Consider the following 20585-nt stretch of genomic DNA (forward strand, 5'->3'; position numbering starts at 1 on the left):
GTGATGGTGTGCTGCTAAGTGCTCTTTCTCACAAATCTGTCCTGTAGGTAGAAGGCATGGGTTCATTTCCTGTTGTAATTGGGGCCTGTGAGACACAGCAAGATGATGGGGTCTGAGGGTCACACAGAAGTAATGACAAAGCTGAGGATAGAAATCATGGCTTTTTACTCCCAGCCTTCCAACTTAGCTTTTATCCTCAATGGAACATTTTAATGAAAATAGCTTTAGCCACATGGCACGATATCAGGCACTGCCCTTTACAGATGTGGACCTGGCCCTTTATGACCTTCTGATTCAGAAAAGACAAGCTACGTATGCATCGGCTTTTGCAGCAGTGTTCAGTGAGCTGGCTGTGGATGCAAAAGACCAGCCCAGTAATCACAGTGTAGCACGTTGTGCTTAGGTTTTTCTACTTGTGGGAGAGAGGCCGATGACTTGGGAACCAGGCGGAGAGTACATTTTTGTTTGGTTTTTCATTTTATTGCTATTCGCATTGTTGGGGCAGTTTGGAAGAGGACAAGTATTCTGGTTGTTTGGTAGTCTCCTAGAGGAGGATTGTTCCAGACCTGGGAAATGATGCTTGAGAGGTGTGAAGACACCTGGGCAGATGTAGGGGATGGAGCAGAGGAAGTCTTTGGGCAGTTTAAGGAAGGTTTTTGGGTTTGTTTTTACTTTTTTAAACTGTAATTCTATTTGTTGCTGATTCAAGAAGATTCCCTGAATAAATTTTGATTTGTATCCGATTCTTGGTCTTTACTTTGGGCATGACTTTGGTTGGGGGGGGGGAAGGAAGAAATTGGTGTTGTTCCTCTTATGCCTTTATTTAAAAAACCCACAAGTCACCCACATGATGAAGTGTTCTTTCTAAGAAGCAGCAGAGTGGGAGTGCGTGAAGGGTGCCCAGGCCTGGCCTTTGCCCGATTCTGAGTATTCCTAATCCCTTCCAGGGTTTTGTCATGTTTACCATCATTGTCCAGAGCTCTTGGCTTCTGTTAAGGCTGGTTAGATCCCAACTCGGAGGCATTTGGCCATTCCTGATGTTGTTTGTACACATGCCTTTTGCTGACCTGGGAGTTAACTTGAGTTTTCAGTTTAGCCATGATGGTCAGAAGCTCTCTCACTATTTTTCTGTCCTTGTAGTCCATTGTCCACTGTTTAATCATACCTAGTAAAGAAAGAAAGTTAAAAATGGCCTCAGGCCTCACATGACTGGAACAGGTCTCCACCTGGAAGCCATTTTTTTTAAAGGGCCTTTAGGGACTTCTGTCACCCTCCCCCAGGTCCTGGCAGCCTGGCCTAGGATCCCCAGGCAGGCTTGCTTTCAGTGCCTGCCAGGCCTGGTTGCAATTTAATAATCCAAAGAGCATTCTAGAGAAAGATGGAGCATTATCGCTTAGAACCAAATGATTCTCAGATCCTTGATTTCAGTAAACTTTTTGTTGTTCGCCTTCTAGCTTCTTTTTTCTCAGACTGTCCCCTCTTATATTTCACAGTTTAGGCTATAGTACAAACTCTCTCTATTGGTCAATATGCTCTGGAGAGAGTGAACTGGAATTTTCTTCTGAATAAATATTTCTTCTCCACTACTACTTGTCTTTGACATGTTTCAGGGAATCACCAGGGTCCCTTTTTGCTGTGTTTTGGTCTATTTCTTTGATTTCATTGATCTAGTTAACTCCCAGTGAGGAAACCCCCTCCACACGTAGATTGGTCATTCTCTGCAACTTACAATGTTGAAGACTGCCTGGAGATGACTGAGAAGTTAAATACATTGCCCCTAGGATCATGAAGACTGTGGAAGGCATGCTTGCCTGGGACTTGGTGAGACTTGAATGCAGGCCTTCTGGAGTCTTGAGCCTGGATCTCCAGAAGGCCAGAGAATACTTTGGGCAGACCCTGCTTGAGGGGTTGGTCGTAGGCTGGAGGCAGGGTGGGCTTGCCTTCTGTTCTGGGGTTGGCTGCTTGGGCCTGGGCTTCTGTACTTGTGGAGGGTTGTGCCTTACTGGGAGCCATCTTGGCCCTGGGGCCTGCCTCCTTGTTTTCCCTCTACTGCTAAGTGGTCAGATCACATCATGGGGAGGCCCTTTTCTCCTGTAAGTGACATTTTCTTTCTGTCTTACGGACATCATTCTTAGGGTGCAAATGGTAACGTTATTTTTGGCTATTTGATATTCAGTGACTACATAGATGTTGCTTACTAGGCCAGGGACCAAGTATGATTGAAATGGGCAGGCCATTCAGTAAATATGGTGGGGGGGGAAGAAGAGGGAACAAACTTATTGTGTGGCAGACACGTTGCAAATGTTATCTCATTTGACCCTCACAGAAATTCTGTGAGGTAGGTGCTTATTTTATCCTCTTTTTAGAGATGTGAAAACTGAGGCAGACAGAGGTTAAGTGACTTGTCCAGGATCACACAGCTAGTAAGTTTCTAAGTCTGCATTTGAACTCAAGTCTTGCTGACTCTAGCTCCCCTCCTCTAGCCATTGAGCCACCTAGCTACCTCTGTGTTGTAAGCCAGTTAGGTTGTATGCTTGTATTTTTGTTAGATTTTTATCCAGTGGTTCTGTGAAGCTTGATTGATCTGCTTTGTGAAGTTCTTGTGGAGTGTAACTGCCTGAACTGATGAGACCCATAGGCCATAACGTGTTTGTGTTGGAGTACTGTCCTGTGGTTTTGTGCTTTGGGGTACCAGATTTGCCCTTTTTCCCTTCATAGCTTGGAATTAGGGGTTTTTACTATTATGCATTTCCTTGTTTCGTATATCCTTGTTCCTCTGAAGAGTACCTAATTTAGCTGAAACAACTAAATGTCTTTCTGCAAAGAAATGGAAATCATTTCCCCAGCATCCTGTTAGGTGGGCGATAACTGTGGAAGTGGGAGGTGTCCATGAGGAGCCAGCTCTGCACATGAAATGGGAAGCTTTTCCTCCCAAAGCCAACAATTTCCCTATTGCATCATGGGAGTCTGGAAGCCATGGATTGAGCTGGTGACGGCAGACTCACCAGCAGTTTCCGACTTCGTTGGCAGGGCCCGGGCTCGTTTGCTTTAATCCTTGAAGGGTCTAGTGGCATAGCTACGTCCTCCAAGTCCCCTGGCTGGTCCGGCCCTCAGCCACCAGAACTCGTGACCGCTATGGAGGACTACAAAGGCAGAGGCAGCTTGTGGCGCTAAGACACACGAGCGATATGACGTCCAAAGCGTGTTGCCCCCTCGTCCCCAGGCTGGGATGTCGATTAATTGTCCAGGGTTGTGACATTATCATGGCAGCAGCTAAGGCAGGCAGCGGCCTTCATCTGGAACGTCCTTGCTTTAATTGGTTTATTTCCTCATAGTTTGTTGTTGGTTTGCTTGATGTTTTGTGGCCAATTGCTTGTCTCGGCCTTCCTGTCCCTGTAGCTGCTAACTGAAGCCAGGGCCCGAGTGAAACTGCCCAGCAGTGTTAGTACTGTCCCTGCCCCTGCCCCCAAGAGCAGCCATTGTGAGTGCCGAAGGGGAGGGGATCGCAGGCCCCAGCATTCTTTTGGTTGCATGGTTCATCTGGCGAAACTGATTGGATACCCTGTTATGTCTATTACTTCAGGGTCCCCAGGAAGGGGAAAAAGCTTTCAATGTTTTTGACCTTGCCCATGGTGTTGAATTTGACCGTGTGTTTCAGAGCTATTCACATGTAGCCTAGGCTTCCTATAGTTGTTGGCGGTGACTTTTTGCTTGGGAGTCCTGATTGCAAGTTGGGCCGTCACCAGCAGTGACATGAAGACACTGCAAAGGCCATTCGAGGTGTGGCTGGTAGAAAGGCGTGAGCAGGTAAAAGAGGCTTTAAACTCCTTTTGACCCTTGGCAGGGCCTGTTTTGACATCATGAAGAGAGCTGTTTTTCCATTTTATTTTTAACTTTGGAATAAACAAAAATGCTAATGATGCCTTTATGGAGCTTAATGAGAATAAAATGTTTTAGGACTGCAACCACGACAGAAGTTTAAAAATATATGTATAAAAAAGAAAAGACCAGAAAACCCCTGGGATTTGTTCTACAGATTAATCAAAAACAAAAATAAAAACATCATTTCTCTTGTTGTCTGAAAGTTTTCTTGGTTCTGAACTTGTCCCCATAGATCTTCTTACAACATCCAAATTACCATCACATGGATGGAGAATTAAGCTGTGATGCAAAGCATAGTATGCAGGGAAAGGGTCTCTTGGAATTCAGTGAACTCAAAGTGCCTAGAACTAGCTGTGCTTTGCGATGGTCCTGAGGAAGCCCATGCAGATAACTTCCAAATCTTTATGATTTTTGCCCCCTTCCAAGAAAATGTCAAAGAACGGTTGCTTTCTATTTGAGTCCCCAGGCTTGTTGTGACCTCCCCATATCGGTTTTCTCATGGAACTGATGGACGGAGATTAGTTTTCACCTGATATTTAGACATGTCAGGGTGTTGGGTGATTTGATGAATAGTGGAGTCTAAGCCACTTTTGAGGGAGGTGCTTGCTAGAAATGCAGCCTTCAGAGCCTTTCAGGCATTCTGTATGCCTTGGCTGGTGATGGGAGGTTTTCTCTGATTTGCCACACTGCCCCTGGGTATAATTCATGGGAACCAGCAGTTGCACTGGGAACTGCAGGCCCATGTAATGTGAGTGGCCCCTTTTCTTTCCTTTTTTTTTTTTTTAAAGCCGTGTAGTTTGTTTAAAGATCTTTTCTCTGATCAGGCAATATGCTTTTACCTCTTATTGAGCATTTGGTCGGTTTGGTCATTTTCAAGTACATTAAGCTGTTGGGGGCTTGAGCCAATGGTATAATTCCGTAGTCACTTAGTAGAGAGGAGAACTGAGTGTCATTTTTCAGGTGGAAAATCTCTTCATTAATCATAGTTCAAAGAATTTAGTCCTAGAAGGGATTTAGTGATATGTATATGAAAACACGAATTTTGGGGCTAGGGTGTAACGTGACCACATCAGTAACATGTTAACACCTTTTAACTAGCCACATGCACCATCTCTGACCTGCCATATGTGTGAAGAATATTGTGAAGGTCTTTGGCCAACTCCAAAGGGTAGCCAAAATTTAACGGAGCTTCCAGGGGGCCAACACATTTTCTTGTTATTTGGCTATCATCTCACCTGGTGCAAGGCCTGGCTCACTCCCAGGCGTTTGACGAGGAGAGCTAACCCAGTTGTATGCATGAGTGCACGTGAGGTTTCATGAATGAGCGTACTCACCTGTGGCACACCTGGGCTTTTCAAACACATTTTGACCCTTTTCCCCACTGCCCTTCTGCCTGGTTGGAAATTGGAATCCAGGGCTTGATTTTAAGGAATATTTCTTACTTTTTTCTCTGTAATAATGCCATAAATGGCCTCTTCCCTTCATCCAGTGTGTGTCCCATTTCAGTAGTGTTTGAGAGGGTGGTTGGTGGCTCTTTAGGATTTCTCTGCGGTGGGGAAGGAGAGTAAGGAGAGGGAGGAGAGGGAGGAGAAGGAGGAGAAGGAGGGGAAGGAGGAGAAGGAGAGGAGGAGGAAGAGGAGGAGCAGCTTCTGAATTCCTCCAAAGAGGATAATAAAAAAAAGAGTGATCACTAGATGGCAGCCTCTCTCTATTGTAAATGTAATTTGCTTGGTGGGGCATTTGGTGGTGGTGGGGGGCATTGATTCAGGAAGTGATACCTGGTTACTGTTAAGTGCTAAAAAACAACAAAAAATGGGATAGCCAGCCCCAGTCATCTTTCTGAAGTTTAGACCTGATACTTGCCCTCTTGCTTTCAGTACCTGGCCTGGTGCTTGGTGACACTGAGTGAGGTTGGAGGTTTTAATTCAAAGAATGTTCTGAGCTTTGATTTGATGTTGTAAGGCAGATGTCAGATGTGCAGGGGTAGGGTTAGGAGGAGAAAAGCACAATACTTCAGAATCTGAAGTTGGCTCCAAATGTGAGGAACTCCTCTAATGGCAAGGTTTGCTCCCCTTGCATGGCTCAGTGCCTCAACTGCCAGAGTTGCTTTGGCCAAAAACTGTTTTTGCCTGGAAGCCAAGCATCCTGGTTGTGTATGGGTCATCTTGGCCCAGCATCCTCCTTAGGTGACAGGCTCGAGACCTTTGTGCCTCGAGGTAGGACTGGCTTTGCCTGTGGTTGCTCTGTTGGCCTCCAAGCTACGGTAAAGCTGTGAGAAAGGACCTTAGTGGTCGTTCAGTAGGAAAAATAACGCAAAAATGTTCATAGGAGTGATAGAAACACAGCCTTTAAATGCATAGTTTTAGTATGACTTTTCATCCCCTTGGTTCATACTTTTGTGCCTTGAGATGTTAACTTGGCTTGTCAACGCATTATAAGGATCTCTTCATTCCTTTCAGGTTTAAAAGTATTATAGTATTGAAGCGAATTTTTGGAATCAGAAGAGGCTTAGGGTGGTAGAGTCAGGCAGGAGATGGGGAGATGTTATGGGAAAAGGACTGTTTTAATCTCTTCTGAAATGTGTGTGTGTGTTTAGAGCATTCTCCTTTGCTCCTGAAATATATACCGTTTTTATACTGTTGACAAAAATTGAAAATGGAAATGAGGTGTAGAATGTTCGATTTGAAAAGAACCTTTGCAGATGATCTGGTCTGACCCCTCTGTTTTGCAGAGAAAAAACCTGAGCCCCACAGAGGGAAAATGTTTTGTCCATTGTTTCAGTCAGTGTCAGACCAAACACAGTTCTCCTATATTACTTCTTTTCCGCCCCCCCCCCCTTTTTTTGCAGTTAGCGTAAGAAGAGAGTATTCCAAATGTGCTCTGTCCTTCACTTACCTGCCAAACTAATCTTCCTGAAGCATCATTCCAACTATGTCCTTCTGCTGAAAGATATTCTGGGGCTTGGGATTGTAGCTAGGATAAAACACAAATCCTCCCACTTGCTCTCTGCATTGTAGTTCCAACCTGCCTTTCCATTCTTCTCTTCCAGCTAAACTGGCTTACTTGTTCCCAGAATTCAGTATTCCATCTCAAAGCCATGTCTCTTGGCCTAGACTGACCCTCCTCAGGCCATGGACCCAGATTCCCTTCTCACTTGGGTCTCTGCAGTCCTTAGCTTCCTTCAAGTCTCAGCACTATGGGAAGGCTTTTCTGATCAAGCCCCTAGTGGTTACTTTTCTCTTCTCCTCTGGTTAGCATGGTGCTCCTTATTGGTCCAAGACGTGTTTCCATCGCTTGCATGTCAGCCCCTTGAGGAAAGGAACTGATTTTTGCATTTCTTTATATTTCTAGTTCCTTTCATTGTGCCCTGCTCATACGCTTATTAATAAGTGTTTGAATCAAATAGGATAGAGAATTATTATTTTTGTTCAAATAGGATAGAGAATTATTATTTTTGTAAGTCTCAAGTTTTTATTCTCTGAAGAAATTTCCTCTTCTCTTGTGAAAGCACATTGTATTGCTTACAGCATCCTGTCGGGGAGAAAATCAAAAGCTTTTTAGGTGGAAAGAGGTAGAAATTGAACTCAGAATTGTGAGTTTCTGGGTAAGGATGGGACTGATGAGGAGCTTATTGGTGTTGGGTTATCATAAGAAAAAAAAACCCAGAAAACAAAACTTGAGACCGCTGCCCACGTTGTTCAAGGGCAGCCTAGCAGCATTGACCTTCCCAACCTGCAGACAAAGAGAAATGAAGGGGAAGGTGTGGTTGGTATGAGGCATACGGATTCTACCCACATGGACCTGCAGCCTTGTTGTGGGCGCTCAGAAACTGCTCTCCAGCCAGTGGCAATTCTTCAGTTGTGTCTTTGGTTGAAAGTCTTCTTTAACTGGCCGACGACAACTTTGAAAGGTTCCTTCCTTTGTGGTTTAGGAAGGTTTCAAGTGGGAGAAGATCTGGAATCGGCTGCCTTCCCTGGAATAACTTTTAAAAATCCTCTATCGTGTTCTCTGAAAGCTGAACTTGTATATGCTAAGGGGTACAGCAGAGAAAGGGAAGAGAAAAGAAGCAGCATTTCTGCTGAGCTTACTGTGTGCCTGGCTCTGTGCTGAGTGCTTTCACATATACCGGCTTAGCTGAGCTTCCCAACCACCCTGCGTAGTAGCTGTTATCAGTATCCAGATTTCACAGTCGCAGAGTTCATTTGGTTTTTTAAAAATGGACCAACACAGTGGTAGGCAGCTTGGCGGGAAGAGGTAGCCTGGGCTAGTCAATAGGGTGCTAGACCTGTTATGAGGACCTGGGTTCAAAACCTGCCATAGATGCTGAGCGGCTGTTGTTGTTGTCCTTTGTTTCCGAAGAGGACCTGGTGACATCAGGGGGTGATGTCTTGACTTGTGAGTGAATTGGATCCCCTGACTGTGATCCTGAGAAACTCACTGCACCTCTCTGTGCCTTAGTTTTCCTATGCTTAAAAGTCCTTAAATCAATGAGCCTAATGCTCCCATTTACTAGCAATGATTGAAATTCAAAAGAAAGGAACTCCAGACCCCCTGAGGTTCCACTTCTCACTCAGCAAACTGGTAAAGATGACAAAAGACAGAAACTGCCAGTGATGGAGAGACAGTGGGGAGACAGGCCCACGCAGTGGTAAAACCGACACACTGTTGGTAGATCTGGAAATTAGTTTAGCCATCCTGAAAAACAGTTGGAAATTAGTTAAAAAAAAACTTGACCAAAACGCACACCCTTTGACTCATTGTTCCCTCTACTGCACATATACTCTGAGGACATCAGAGATAAAAAGGAAGATGCTCTCTACACCAAAACACTCAGAGTAGCACATTTTGTGGTAGCAGAAATCTGGAAAAACAGTGGGCACTCATCAATAGGAAACAGCTGAACACACTGTGGTCTAAGAAAAAAGTAATTATAATAATAGGAGGAAACAAGAATACTCTGTAAGAAATGACGAATAGGAGGAATTCAGAGAATCATGGGAAGACTGATAGGAGGTGGTGTCGAGCAAGGAAAAACAAAAGTAGGAGGTGATAAGTACACATAGTGCCCCCAGTTAAAGGGGAAGATGCTAGGGCATCGACCAGGATCGACTGTGTTGACCGCCACTGGCACAAGAAATCAGAGGATGGCACTACTACTAATATTAACTATTTCTGAGACAAATAATGATAATAATCTCTATCATATCAACAACTTTGTAGCCCAAGAGGAAGCATGGCAGAAGGGATAAAAAGCTGATCCTGGAGACAGGAAGACCTGGATTCAAGTCCTGCTTCAGACACATGTTGGCTGTGTGACCCTGGGGGCTCTAGGCTACATTCTGAGACTATAAATAGCAGAGAAGTTGGCCAACATTGGTGGATGACATTGCCTTACCTGGGAGCTCCTTATACCAATGAAATCATGGGCCCATGTCTTATCCTTGTTGAAAGGTGCTTAACCTGTATTAGCTCATTGGATTCTCACAACTCCTGTGGGAGGCAGATGCTGAGAATCTCCATTTTGCAGATAAGGAATTGTGGCTTTCCTGAGTTTCCACAGCTCAGAAGGCTTTGAGGTGGGATTTGAATAAAAGTCCTCCTTATTGCAGCCTAGCTGTGTCTCCATTGCCCCAAGAATTCTCCTTTTAGCTTCTCAAATGATGGAATCTTTTGGGGTTAGAGTGGACACAGAGGTGAGGCCTCGTGAATGTCTGTCATCCCACACAGATGAGATTCTCTCCTTGATTTAAAGACCTCTAAAAAAGTACTGAACACCCTTACTTTTTGAAAATTCCCCCTTATGGCACCCTAAATTCATTATACTTCACATGTAGCTGGACCTTGTCTTTTTATTTTCCCTTTCTTAGTAGAAATTGAAAACATTTAGTTTACTCCTTTTTGTACTTGAAGTCTATAGCTAAATCAATTAATAGCTAGCAATTTATATGGTGCTTTAAGATTTGTAAAGAACTTTAAAAACCACATCTCATTTGATCCTTACAACGGCTCTAGGATAAAGGAGCTGTTCTCACCCTCATTTTACAGATGAGGAAACTGAGGCAGACAGAAGTTCAATGACTTGCCCAGGGTCACAAAGCTAGTACGTGGTAGAGGCAGGATTTGAACTCAGATCTTCTGGTCCAGCACTCTATTCACTGCATTACCTAGCTGCCTTTAATTGCTTTTTGGTCTTTTCCAGGCTAATTCTTTTTCCTTTTTGCCTTTCCCCCGAGGTTGCACCACCTAGATGATTAATAAGCATTTCTGAGGTTCTCCTATAGACTCTCTGCAGGTTTTTTTGGCTCCTCTTTCTTTGTGGAATCAAACAGTCAACCAAGCAACAAACATTTATTAAGCATTTCCTGTGTGCCAGGCGCTGGCCAATGTCTAACTTGCATTTTGTGGGTTCGGTTACTCCCAGTTACGTTAATTGGACACAAATGTATCCCTACTTCATTTGCTTGTGGCGGTGGAGGATTTACCTTGATGGAAACTCTTCTGTTTTAGATCCGTCTATGATGGAGAGGAGCACGGTCGCTTCATGGAAAAGCTGGAATCCCGGATCCGCAATCATGACCGGGAGATTGAGAAAATGTGTAATTTCCACTACCAGGGCTTTGTGGACTCCATCACTGAGCTCCTGAAAGTGAGAGGAGAAGCCCACAGATTGAAGGTGAGGAGGCTGGGAGGGCTTATGGAAAGGGGGGAGGAGCCACTGGAGGTGGGGAAGGGGCTGGGGACCTATGGCAGCCTGGTAAGAGACGAGTTTGGGCAGAAACAGAGCCAGATGAGGATTTGGACAGCACATATGAGGGGGGTACCTGTGGAGGATCAGAGCTGAAAGCAGCTACCTTCAGCCATGCCCTCAGGTGACTCTGCTGGTCACCTGCCTGATTGCTGTTTGAAATAAAAAAACAAAAAACCAAACCTTCACGGAGCTGTCCCGTATTGTCTCTGGCCTTTCTCTTCCTCAGAGATCCCTCAGAAACAGGGCTGTTTGTCCTTTTCTTGATGCGTAGGAACCTTTGGGTGGCGTTGGGGGATGGAGCTCTCCTTGGGAGGGAACTGTTGTATAAACACAAGATGGATTTTTTTCTTTTCACAAGGAAATGGCTTTGCTGTAGACTCAGTAACTTGTTAGAGCTAGTCGCTTTACAAACTGGAGCTGTGAAAATGGAGAATTTATTGATATGAAACTGACACAGTTTAGGGGGAAAAAAGGAAATCAGGACTATGCTGGATTTGAATTTCGTTTGTTACTGTGAAAAATGAGGAGCCCAGGTTGATCAGAAGTCCTGAGAAATGAGTGGCATCTTGCAGGCGTCATTTCCTGGTTATTTCCTAGCAGCTGTACTTGGGCATTGTCGATTGGCTCTTCAGGCACCTCACCTAATAAAGACAGATACACACTCAGCACCACAGGGCCACCTTCACCCAAAGATTCTTTATGATCTCTTGATAATTAGTCTTGTTATTGTAATTCTTTGTAACCTTCTCCAAATCCACCATCAAAAGAAGCTTTCTTGTTCTTTCAGGTAGTTATCAAATTTACACATTTATTTGTATGTTTCTTTTCATTCATCATCTTTACAAAAAGTGCTGCTTGTTCATTTGGGCTCCAGCTCAGTAGTTGTCTTTCAGAATATTTTCAGTCAGTCAGTAGACATTTATTAAGCACCTACTATATGTCAAAGAAAGCTAGAAGACAGTTCCTGCTCTCATGGAGCTCCGTGTAACAGGAAAGACAACATGTAAGTAGTTGTGACCAGACAGGCTGCCGGTGGGAGAACATGGAGGTCGTCACAGGGCAGGAACCAGGATGGTAGAGCATCCAGAAAGACTTCTGGGAGAAAGTGAGATTTTACCTGGGACTGGAAGGAAGCTAGGGAAGCCAGGAGGCAGCGGCGATGAGGAGGGACAGCGTTCCAGGCATCAGGTGAAGCCAGGGCCAATACCTGGAGTCAGGAGATGGAGTGTCTTGCTTCAGGAACAGTCAGGAGGCCAGAGTCACTCTTTTGCAAAGTACTTGTAGGGGAGTAAGGTATAGGAAGACTGGAAAGGTAGAAGCAAGGGGCAGGTTATGAAGGGCTATGAATGCCAAACTAAGAATTTTATATTTGAATCTGGAGGTGCTAGGGAGTCCCTGGAATTTATTGAGTCAGAAGTGACATGGTCAGACCTGCCCTCTTGGAAGATCACTTTGGCAGCCGAAAAGAGGATGGATGGGAGTAGAGAGGGATTTGGGCCAAGGAGATCACCCATCAGGTGCTGGGGCCCTCATGACTATGTGGTGACCATGGCAGAGGAGAGAAGAGGACATATTTAAGAGATGGTGCGAAGGTGAAATTGACAAGCCATGATGACAGATTGGTTTTGGGGGTGAGAGAGAGTGAGGAGTCAAGCACAATGCCGAGGGCCCTGGGAGGGTGGTGATGCACTCAGCAGGAAGTTAGGAAGAGGGGAGGGGTTGGGCGGGAAAGAGAACAGTTTGAGATGTCTGCAGGGCAGTTGGAGATGCTAGTCTGGAGATCAGCAGAGAGGTCTGTGCAGGACGGGTAGTTTTGAGAGTCGTCAGCAGAGAGATGATAATTGAGTCCATGGGAGCTGATGAGATCATAAGTGAATTAGTTTGTAGAGAGAGGAGATGAGGGCCCAAGACAGAGCCCTGGGGCCACCTGCAGTTCATGGGCTTGACTCGGATGAAGATCTGGTAGAGAGGACTGAGAAGGACTAATTCGATACATAGGAGGAGAACCAGGACGCAGCCACATCACAGAAACCTGGAGAGAAGAGAGTGTCAAGGAGCAGAGGGGGATGGATAGTGTCAGGGCTGCCCAGAGGCCAAGAGGGATGAGCACTGAGAAAAGGCCTTGGGGTTTGGCAACCAAGAGGTCATTGGTAACTTTGGAGGAGTAGTTTAGATGGAATGATGAGGTCAGAAGCCAGACTGTCAGAGTGTGTGTGTGTATGTGTGCGTGCGTAAAACGTATGCATGCATGCATGTATGTATGTCCACATATGCCAGCACCCACATGTATGCATGTATAGATACATGTATATACATTTGTGTATGCATGTACACATATACATATATTTTGTTACAACTGTGTATGTACATGCATGCATACGTAAGATTTTTTTGTTGCCTGTCCCTCTTTGCCTTTGACATGATTATTCACACTGACATGATCCTTAGATTTTCCATCCAGGAACCCCTTCAGTGATTGATTACTTCTCCAGGGTATTTTAAATGTTGTATTAGCACAGTGTGTTAGCACAGCGAGTTTGGAAGGGCCCTGGCAGACAACAGTCACAACACCAACCGTGACCATCTAAGGGTTGAAGTTTGGGGAGCTACTGCATCTGTAGGTCTCCACGTTCCGTGGTAGGGGGGAGGTTCTTGTTCATGTGGTGCTTCCTCTGGTCTGCTCATATGAATCCAGAACCTAGTATAAATGAAATTCTGCTCTTTCCCTCAGTTTGGAGGTTCCTTGAAAATTATTTTGGTAATTCTCTGCTGTATTGCTAAAGGGGGAGTACTCTGATATTAGTGAATGCCAAAGAAATGGAGACTGCTGCATATGAATTTGGTGTCTCATGCCATGATACAGACTGAGGAGAGCCTTGTGAATATCCTCTGAGCACACTCTCTGACCCTCCCTCCAGGAATAGCAGTGCCGTGTTTCATAGGAATATTGGCTTGTTGGCCCACTCTGGAGACAGTAGGGATCAGATCCAAGTTCTTGGAGAAGCAATTTCTTTTCTTCACGGAGAGGACTTGGGCAGTGAGCTTTGACTGGTTTCCAGGTACCTTTGTAGAGCCCCCTTGTCGTTGCATGAATCCTTGACCTCCTCAAGAGTTTTTTTCCCTCATCGCCAATACGGCTGAAGTAGGGAGGATCATTTGAATTAGGACACACATCTGAATGGGCAGTAAGAATGGGAAAAGAAATAAAAGAGAAATATTAATTAGTCGGAGGAGATCTACAGAAACAAAGCTGAATATCCTTTTTAAAGCTTGGTAGGGCAGATCACTGTGGAAGCTGGAAGAATGACTAAGTCTAGGGATGTTTCTCTGTCTTTTAGTAAGCCTGATTAGACATTTAATAGAAGAGAATTCAGACTTGGCCTCAGTTTTGGAACAAACTGAAATTATTCCATATGGATTTTCTCCTTTTTATCCCCCACCCTCTAGTTGGAGTCTCAGGATATAAGAATATAATAAATAATCTGTGCTCCTGTTTGGAAACTTTCTTGTAGGTTGGGCTGCCAATGGGAGGGTAACGCCTTGAGCAAAGGGACTACTTTCTGTTGTGCCCCCAAGCTGCTTCCAGGTGCGTTTCATAGAGGCTCCGGCCTCCTATAAAAGGAGGCTTGAGAGGACATTGCTGACGAGAGAGTAGAAGGGAAACCGTGTCATTTAGTGACTATGACTGTACATTAGAGAACCACAGAACCCAAGAGTGGGAAGGACATTCAGGGGTTGTCTGGTCCAACTTGTGGTTAACCAAGAACCTCCTTTCAGAGTGCCGAGCCTCTGGTGGAGGGGAGAAGGGAAGAGGAAGCCTATGCCTTCCAGAGACTCTCACTCTTATGTTTACGTAGGAGCAGCTCTCATTATTTGAAAGTTTTCCTCCTGTGTTGAGCTAGTATGACTTGCAGCTGCTGTTTCTAGTTCTGCTTTTTGAGGCCGCGCAGAACGAGCTTAGGATGTGAAGTGGACAGAGGGCAAGACTTGGAAGATCTGAGTTCAAATCCCTCTTAAATACTTACTAGCTGTATGAACCTGGGTAAGTCAGTAACCTCATTCAGCCTCAGTTTCCTCATCTGTGAATTGGGGATAATCATAGCACCTGCCTCCCAGGGTTGTTGTGAAGGCTAATTGTGATGACACATATGAAGTGCTTTGCAAATCTGAAAGCACTCTAGAAATGCTAGCAATGAGAGCCCTTGGGAACCTCAAACACTATCTCAGTGGCTTATTAAATCTTCTCTTTGCCCAAATCCTTCAGCCAGTCCTCTCACCCTTCTGGCTGCCCTCTTGTGGACATGTGCCTCTCCAAACAGGAGGTGTCCAGACTTGGATGCAGGGCCCTAGGGGTGTGCTGCCTAGGACACTGGCCTGCGGTGCGGCTGCTGTGTTTGCTGTAGGTTTTATTGTTCTCTGTGCTGTGTTGGACACTTCAGTGCAGCAATCCAGTGGTGATCAAGCCCTTCTGTGGTGTAAGGCACCCCGCTGGGCACGGAGGGTACGAAGAGTACGGTAGGCTCTGTCTTAAAGGAGCTTTTACTTCTGTTGCTCGCGCTTCTGAATGTGGTCTGCCGACATTCTCCAGTCTTTTTCCCAGACCTTTTTGTCTGGCCACATCTCCCCAGTGATGCGCTTGGTTTTGTGAACCCGAGTGTAGAGCTTTATGTTTGTCCCTATTGAATTTCTGCTGTTCTGCCAAGATGTTGTATCATCCGGGGGTTAGCTATTCTGTAGACGTCATGTCAACTGCAGATTGGACACTCGGGCCATCTGAGCCTTCAACCAAGTCCTTCATACTCACAATGCTTAAACAGAGCTGTGATCTCAGCAGTCTGGATGTGGACTCCAGTCTGACTGTGTCTGCCAGGCTTGTCTCACTCTTTGTCCATATCCTCCCAAAAGTTCACCGAGGCCTTGTCTGACAAGCACTCTGGCCGTCCGCCTCCACTCTTGCAATGTGACTAGCCCATCATCTCTTTCTGCCATACAATTCCTTGGTGACATCCTTGAGTCTGGTTTTCTTAGGTCCTTCAGAGTTCCTCCTTTGTCATATGGTGTATCCCGCTCACACTCACTCTGTGCCTTTCCATCATCCCTTGAGTGATGCTCGTCTTTAGTCTGAACTTCAGTAGAGATCTCCTTTCAAGCTGATGCTGACCTTGAATGAATAGTCTTTGGGTCTGGCATTCACCGATTTCATATCCACCCAACATTTGGCCCATATCTCTATATCTCTACATCTGCCCATCTGTGCTTATCTACAGTATAAGAGCCTGTCATGTGCTGTGCTGACATGCCAGGATCTTGTGTTGACAATGTTCTCCTGAAGGGATTGTGAATTTGTATAGTTATACTTTTGTATTCATTGGTCAGGGTTTGATTTCTACCACAATACCATTTTGCCATGGATGGTGCAGAAAACAATGTTAACATGTATTCTCTCTTAATGAGGTGCAGAAACAGATACTTCATAGTTAGAGGTTGCTCTGCTGGTTGGTATTAGAGGTGTGACTTGGCCTGGAGCCCTCAGCATCGCCACATTTTGAAGAGGACGTTTGTGTCTTTTGGCAACGGCATCTGTTCTCCTGATGAACAGGAGTGGGAACGTCTTGGACTGTCAGTGTAGCACCTTTAAATGTTTTGCACAAAAGAGGATAAAAATAGTCGACATTCTTCTCATCAGAAGCATTGATTAAGCCCCTCTGTAGATCTGTACCTTGCAAGCGCTGTAGGAATCAGATCTGAACGGAGCCCCCTTCATGACTTCCTCTTAGATGCCACTGCCAAGAGACACAGACATCCTCTCCAAAATGTGGAGATGCTGAGGGCTCCAGGGTAGCCATGTTAGTGATGTTGTACGTTAAAGAAAAACGCATTAAATACATTTGTATGTCTAGTATTAACAAAAGACTTGGTGTATTTGGTGGGGGCGGGCATGTGAAGGAGCCTGGAAATGAAAGGTGTCTCTTCTTTCTCCCTGGATCTAAAGCCCCAGAACCAGTGAGATTCCTTCCTTACCTTTCTCTTGGTGCTGCTTTAGGAGCCCAGACCAGTTTCCTCAGGCTGGGGAGGGATGTTTGCAAATCCTCTGCCCTTACTTCAACTGGGACATAGTTTAAAAGCCTAATTAGAGAAGCAGATAAATTTGGAGTAAATACGGGTTTTCACTGGTTACTGTCACATGGGCATTGAGACAGGTTTCCATTTAATACTGCCCAACTGCATCTCCAGAGGCCTCTTCTTCCCCTTCTCTGTCAGTGTCTAAGCCAGCATTTTGAAGGTGTAAGTGAAGGAAAAACCGTTGATGAAATGTTGACTGTCTTTTTTTGGTGAAGCCTGGCTTAGGCTCTGTCCCTGGGGCTCAGGATGACTGTCATTTCAGAACTAGCCAGTAGCATAGTTATTCCTTTAGAACTCTTGGTGGATTACCTTTCTTTTCCTGCTTTCAAAACTGGAATGGCCCATCCTACTCTAGGGGCCTTGGCCTTTGGCCATGGCCATATGAAGCACAGGTCAGATGGACACATCCCATTAATATTTCACACCTGTCTGGGCCCAGCTGCAGGCTCAATCTGCTTCACTCTCATCAGGAGGCTGAGGCATTTTCACATTGGACCACACCTTTCCTCCACAGGAAAGTGGCCCCTTCCCAATATCCCATCTTGGAGTTTTAGAATATTTCAGGCCTTGTAAAGTCATAACAGACAGTTTCTTGTCATATTGAGGGGAAGGTCATTTCATTATACCTGTGAGGAAAAATTCCCCCTTTCTCTATTTTATAGAAATGGTCATTGATGTTCTCTGGGTTGTCATTTCTTATGAGGATTTGTATCTGCTGCCATGTTCCTTCCACAGTTAGCCTTCACAAATCCAAATTGCATGAAAGCTTGGTGTGCATTTCCTCAGGTATTGTGGCTTAGAATGATTCAAAACCTATCTTTCGTTAAAGTTAATTTTCTGTGTATGAAAAAGGATCTGGAAGTTTCGAGTCCTTAGGTACATGTAATTTAATCTAAAATTGTACTTAATTACAGAAAAGATGTGACAGATACCCTATGCTTAGCCAGTCCTTATTCTTGATTATATTTGTCTTCGATTCCCCTAACAATGTGCAATCTGTCTAAATGTTTGTTTCATATAACTTTCAAATTGTCTTCTCTCCACAGAATCAAGTGACTGATACTAATAGAAAACTACAGCATGAGGGGAAGGAAGTAAGCCCGATTTACCTTTTGAAAAACCTCTTCTGCCTCATATGGTTCACTTCTGATAATCTTGTTTGGGGTTCTTTCTGTTTATGGTTGGTGAGCGTTTGTGATGGTGGAGGCTGGAGGCTGGAGCAGAGCCACATTGTGGTTGGCATCCTGTGTGTGCAAGTGATTTGGAAGGACCTGTCCAGCCTGAACATTCTTGGATTCTGGGATGTAACCCAAATTAAGTCAGTGAAGAGCCCGGACAGCTGAAACAAGAGAAGAGGCTCCATCCTGGGATGAATTCACTGAGCAGCTGATCAGAACCAATGTGGCTGGTGTTGATTATTCTTTATTAGAGCAGCAGCCAGTCAAAACTATTGAAGGCAGAAACTTGGCTCAATCAATGAATTGATGTTAACTTATTTAAAATAGAATGTGATTATTTATCAATGAGATTACATCTCCAGGAAAATACCAGCTCCCTAAGAGAGCTAGGTGATGCAGAGGATATACTACTGAGTGCTGCATTTAGTCAGAAAGACCTGAATTCAGATCCTGCCTGAGACATTGACAAGATCTTGACTGTGACCTGGGCTCACTTAACCCCTTTCAGCTCCAGCTTCTTCCATATGGAGAATGGGGACAGTAATAGCACTTGCGGGTAACGCATGTAGCGTGCTCTGCGCACCTGAAAGTCTGTAGAAATGCTAACTTAGGGATTTTTTCCCCCTTTGGAGCCATATTGCAATACTTTGTATATAGTAGATGCCTGCCATGTGCTAAGCCCTGGGGATGTGAAGAAAGGCAAAACCAGCCCCTGCCCCCAGGAGCCCACAGTCTAATGGGGAGTTGCATGCACATCGCTGGGCACAAACCAGATGCATCCAGGAGATGCTTGAGATAGTTAGCAGAAGGCAGGGCAATCCGGAAGGGTTTCTGGCAGAAGTGGGACTTTAGCTGAGCCTGGAGGGAAGCCAGGAGGCGGAGGTGAGCAGGGAGAGGTGTTCCAGGCATGGTGGACAGCCAGGGGCCTAAGAAAGCTCGTGAAATAGAATCTCTGGAAGCACTGTGGTGGAGCAGAGAAAGTGGCTGGTTCAAGTCCTGCCTCAACCACGTTGGCTGGGGGTCTTGTCAATCCCTGTACCCTCCAGTGTTCTGGGCAAATCCCTAAGATGGGAACTAGGAGAGATCTGGGACTGTAGGGAGAGGGTCCTCACTTTAGAGTTCCCTGTACCAAATAAAATCCCACCTCCAGCCCTTCTTCTCTTAAATTGAAACTGGTTTCCCTTTTGGGTCTTAAGGAGAACCAAAGGTTATATAGAAAATTGTTCTCCCGCTCTGGACCCATTGCAATGAATGCCAGAGGCTAGGAACACCAGCTAATTAATGCTCATTCAAGTTTGATTTGATTCACCCGAGTACCTTTTGTTCGCTGTTAACCACAGCTGTTTTCTGCCTCTTTAACAAATACCCTAATTGTAAACCTGTTCTGCTGGTTCTCTGAGCTAGTCTGTTTTGAGGCCTTGTAAAGAGGAGCATTGTAAATGGCCAGACTGGGTTCTTGAGCCTTCTTTTAAAGAGATGGAGGCTACCGTATAGGATCACCTCAGATAACAACCTTTAAAACGTTGGAAGTGCCTAGTTAGTATGGCAAGAACAGTCCCTTGTTCTTAAAGTTACCAAAGTCCTTGCTCAGAAATACCCCTAACCCTTCAATTTGGGCTCATTTGCAGAAACAGAGATACAAACACAGCACCTTTCAAGGCCACCTGAGGGGTTGTGTGTGGCAATATGCCCACTGGGATCAGATGTCCTCGAGTCTCACACTTCAGAAAAAGAAAGTCCTTTCTGAGGCCTGATAAAATTCCATATCAGAAAGATTGGGGAGGAGCCCTGGATGGGGAGAGAGTGGGGCAGCACCTGGGGATGGGGGTAGAGGATGAGGAGGTGCGTGGGGATATTTTATTGGTTGGGAAAGGCAGCTCCTTTGTCCATTTGGCAGCTCTTACTGTGAAACTGTCTGGGATTTCCTGATGAATTGAACACAAGGTAGAAGAATATGGGGGAAAGCTTTTTGTTTACAACCATTGGCCTAATTCAGTTTTTCTTTTCTGCCCTCCAAGCTGGTAATAGCAATGGAAGAGCTGAAGCAGTGTCGACTGCAACAGAGAAATATTTCTGCCACGGTTGATAAATTAATGCTGTGTCTACCAGGTGAGGAGGCAGAAATGGAGTGGGGGTCTGGGGGCAGTTCCTTCAGCTTTCATTTGTCTTTCCCTTCCTCTAAATAATGCTTGCATGGTATCTTCCCCTCTTCTTTCCAGTCCTGGAGATGTACAGCAAACTGAGGGAACAGATGAAAACGAAAAGGTAAGGGACTTCCGGAACGTCTCTCTCGGTGTTGAACTGAAATTTCTCCCTGGCTGTGCTCAGATCAGTAAGGAGGAAGATTCCCTCATCTGGGGTGCTGTCCATTAGGCTTTCCCACCAGCAGTTTCTCCAGGGATCTTGCTCTCTGCCTGGGTTTGCTGGCTGTCTTCAAAGCTCCAGGCTTCCTTGGGGCTGAGGGAAATGTAAAATTGAGGTACCTTAGGGCTCCTGCTCTCAGGGAGTTCCTCGTCTGGTCAGACAATGGGGCACAGACACAGATTGTGGTGATACAGATCTGTAAGGGGGATTAGCTATCATCCCTTGTTCTAGAAATGTCTTCTTCACTATTCACAGTAGAGGATGCACAAGAAAGTTTACAGACAGATGAT

The 20585-nt window shown here is 45.2% G+C and overlaps 1 protein-coding gene across 1 annotated transcript in view; it reads left to right on the top strand.

Moving 5' to 3' along the window:
• The window catches only part of EXOC6B (exocyst complex component 6B), a 453944-nt gene that overhangs the window by 62167 nt on the left and 371192 nt on the right, over positions 1-20585 (top strand). Inside the window, exons 2-5 of the mRNA XM_078149108.1 lie at positions 10390-10555; positions 17800-17847; positions 19950-20040; positions 20151-20196. Of these exons, the coding sequence (XP_078005234.1) occupies positions 10390-10555; positions 17800-17847; positions 19950-20040; positions 20151-20196 (351 nt within the window). The remainder of the gene's footprint in view (positions 1-10389; positions 10556-17799; positions 17848-19949; positions 20041-20150; positions 20197-20585) is intronic.

The sequence above is a fragment of the Phascolarctos cinereus genome, unplaced genomic scaffold, assembly GCF_003287225.1.
Source record: "Phascolarctos cinereus isolate Bilbo 61053 unplaced genomic scaffold, phaCin_HiC Scaffold_2;HRSCAF=192, whole genome shotgun sequence".
Taxonomy (NCBI): domain Eukaryota; kingdom Metazoa; phylum Chordata; class Mammalia; order Diprotodontia; family Phascolarctidae; genus Phascolarctos; species Phascolarctos cinereus.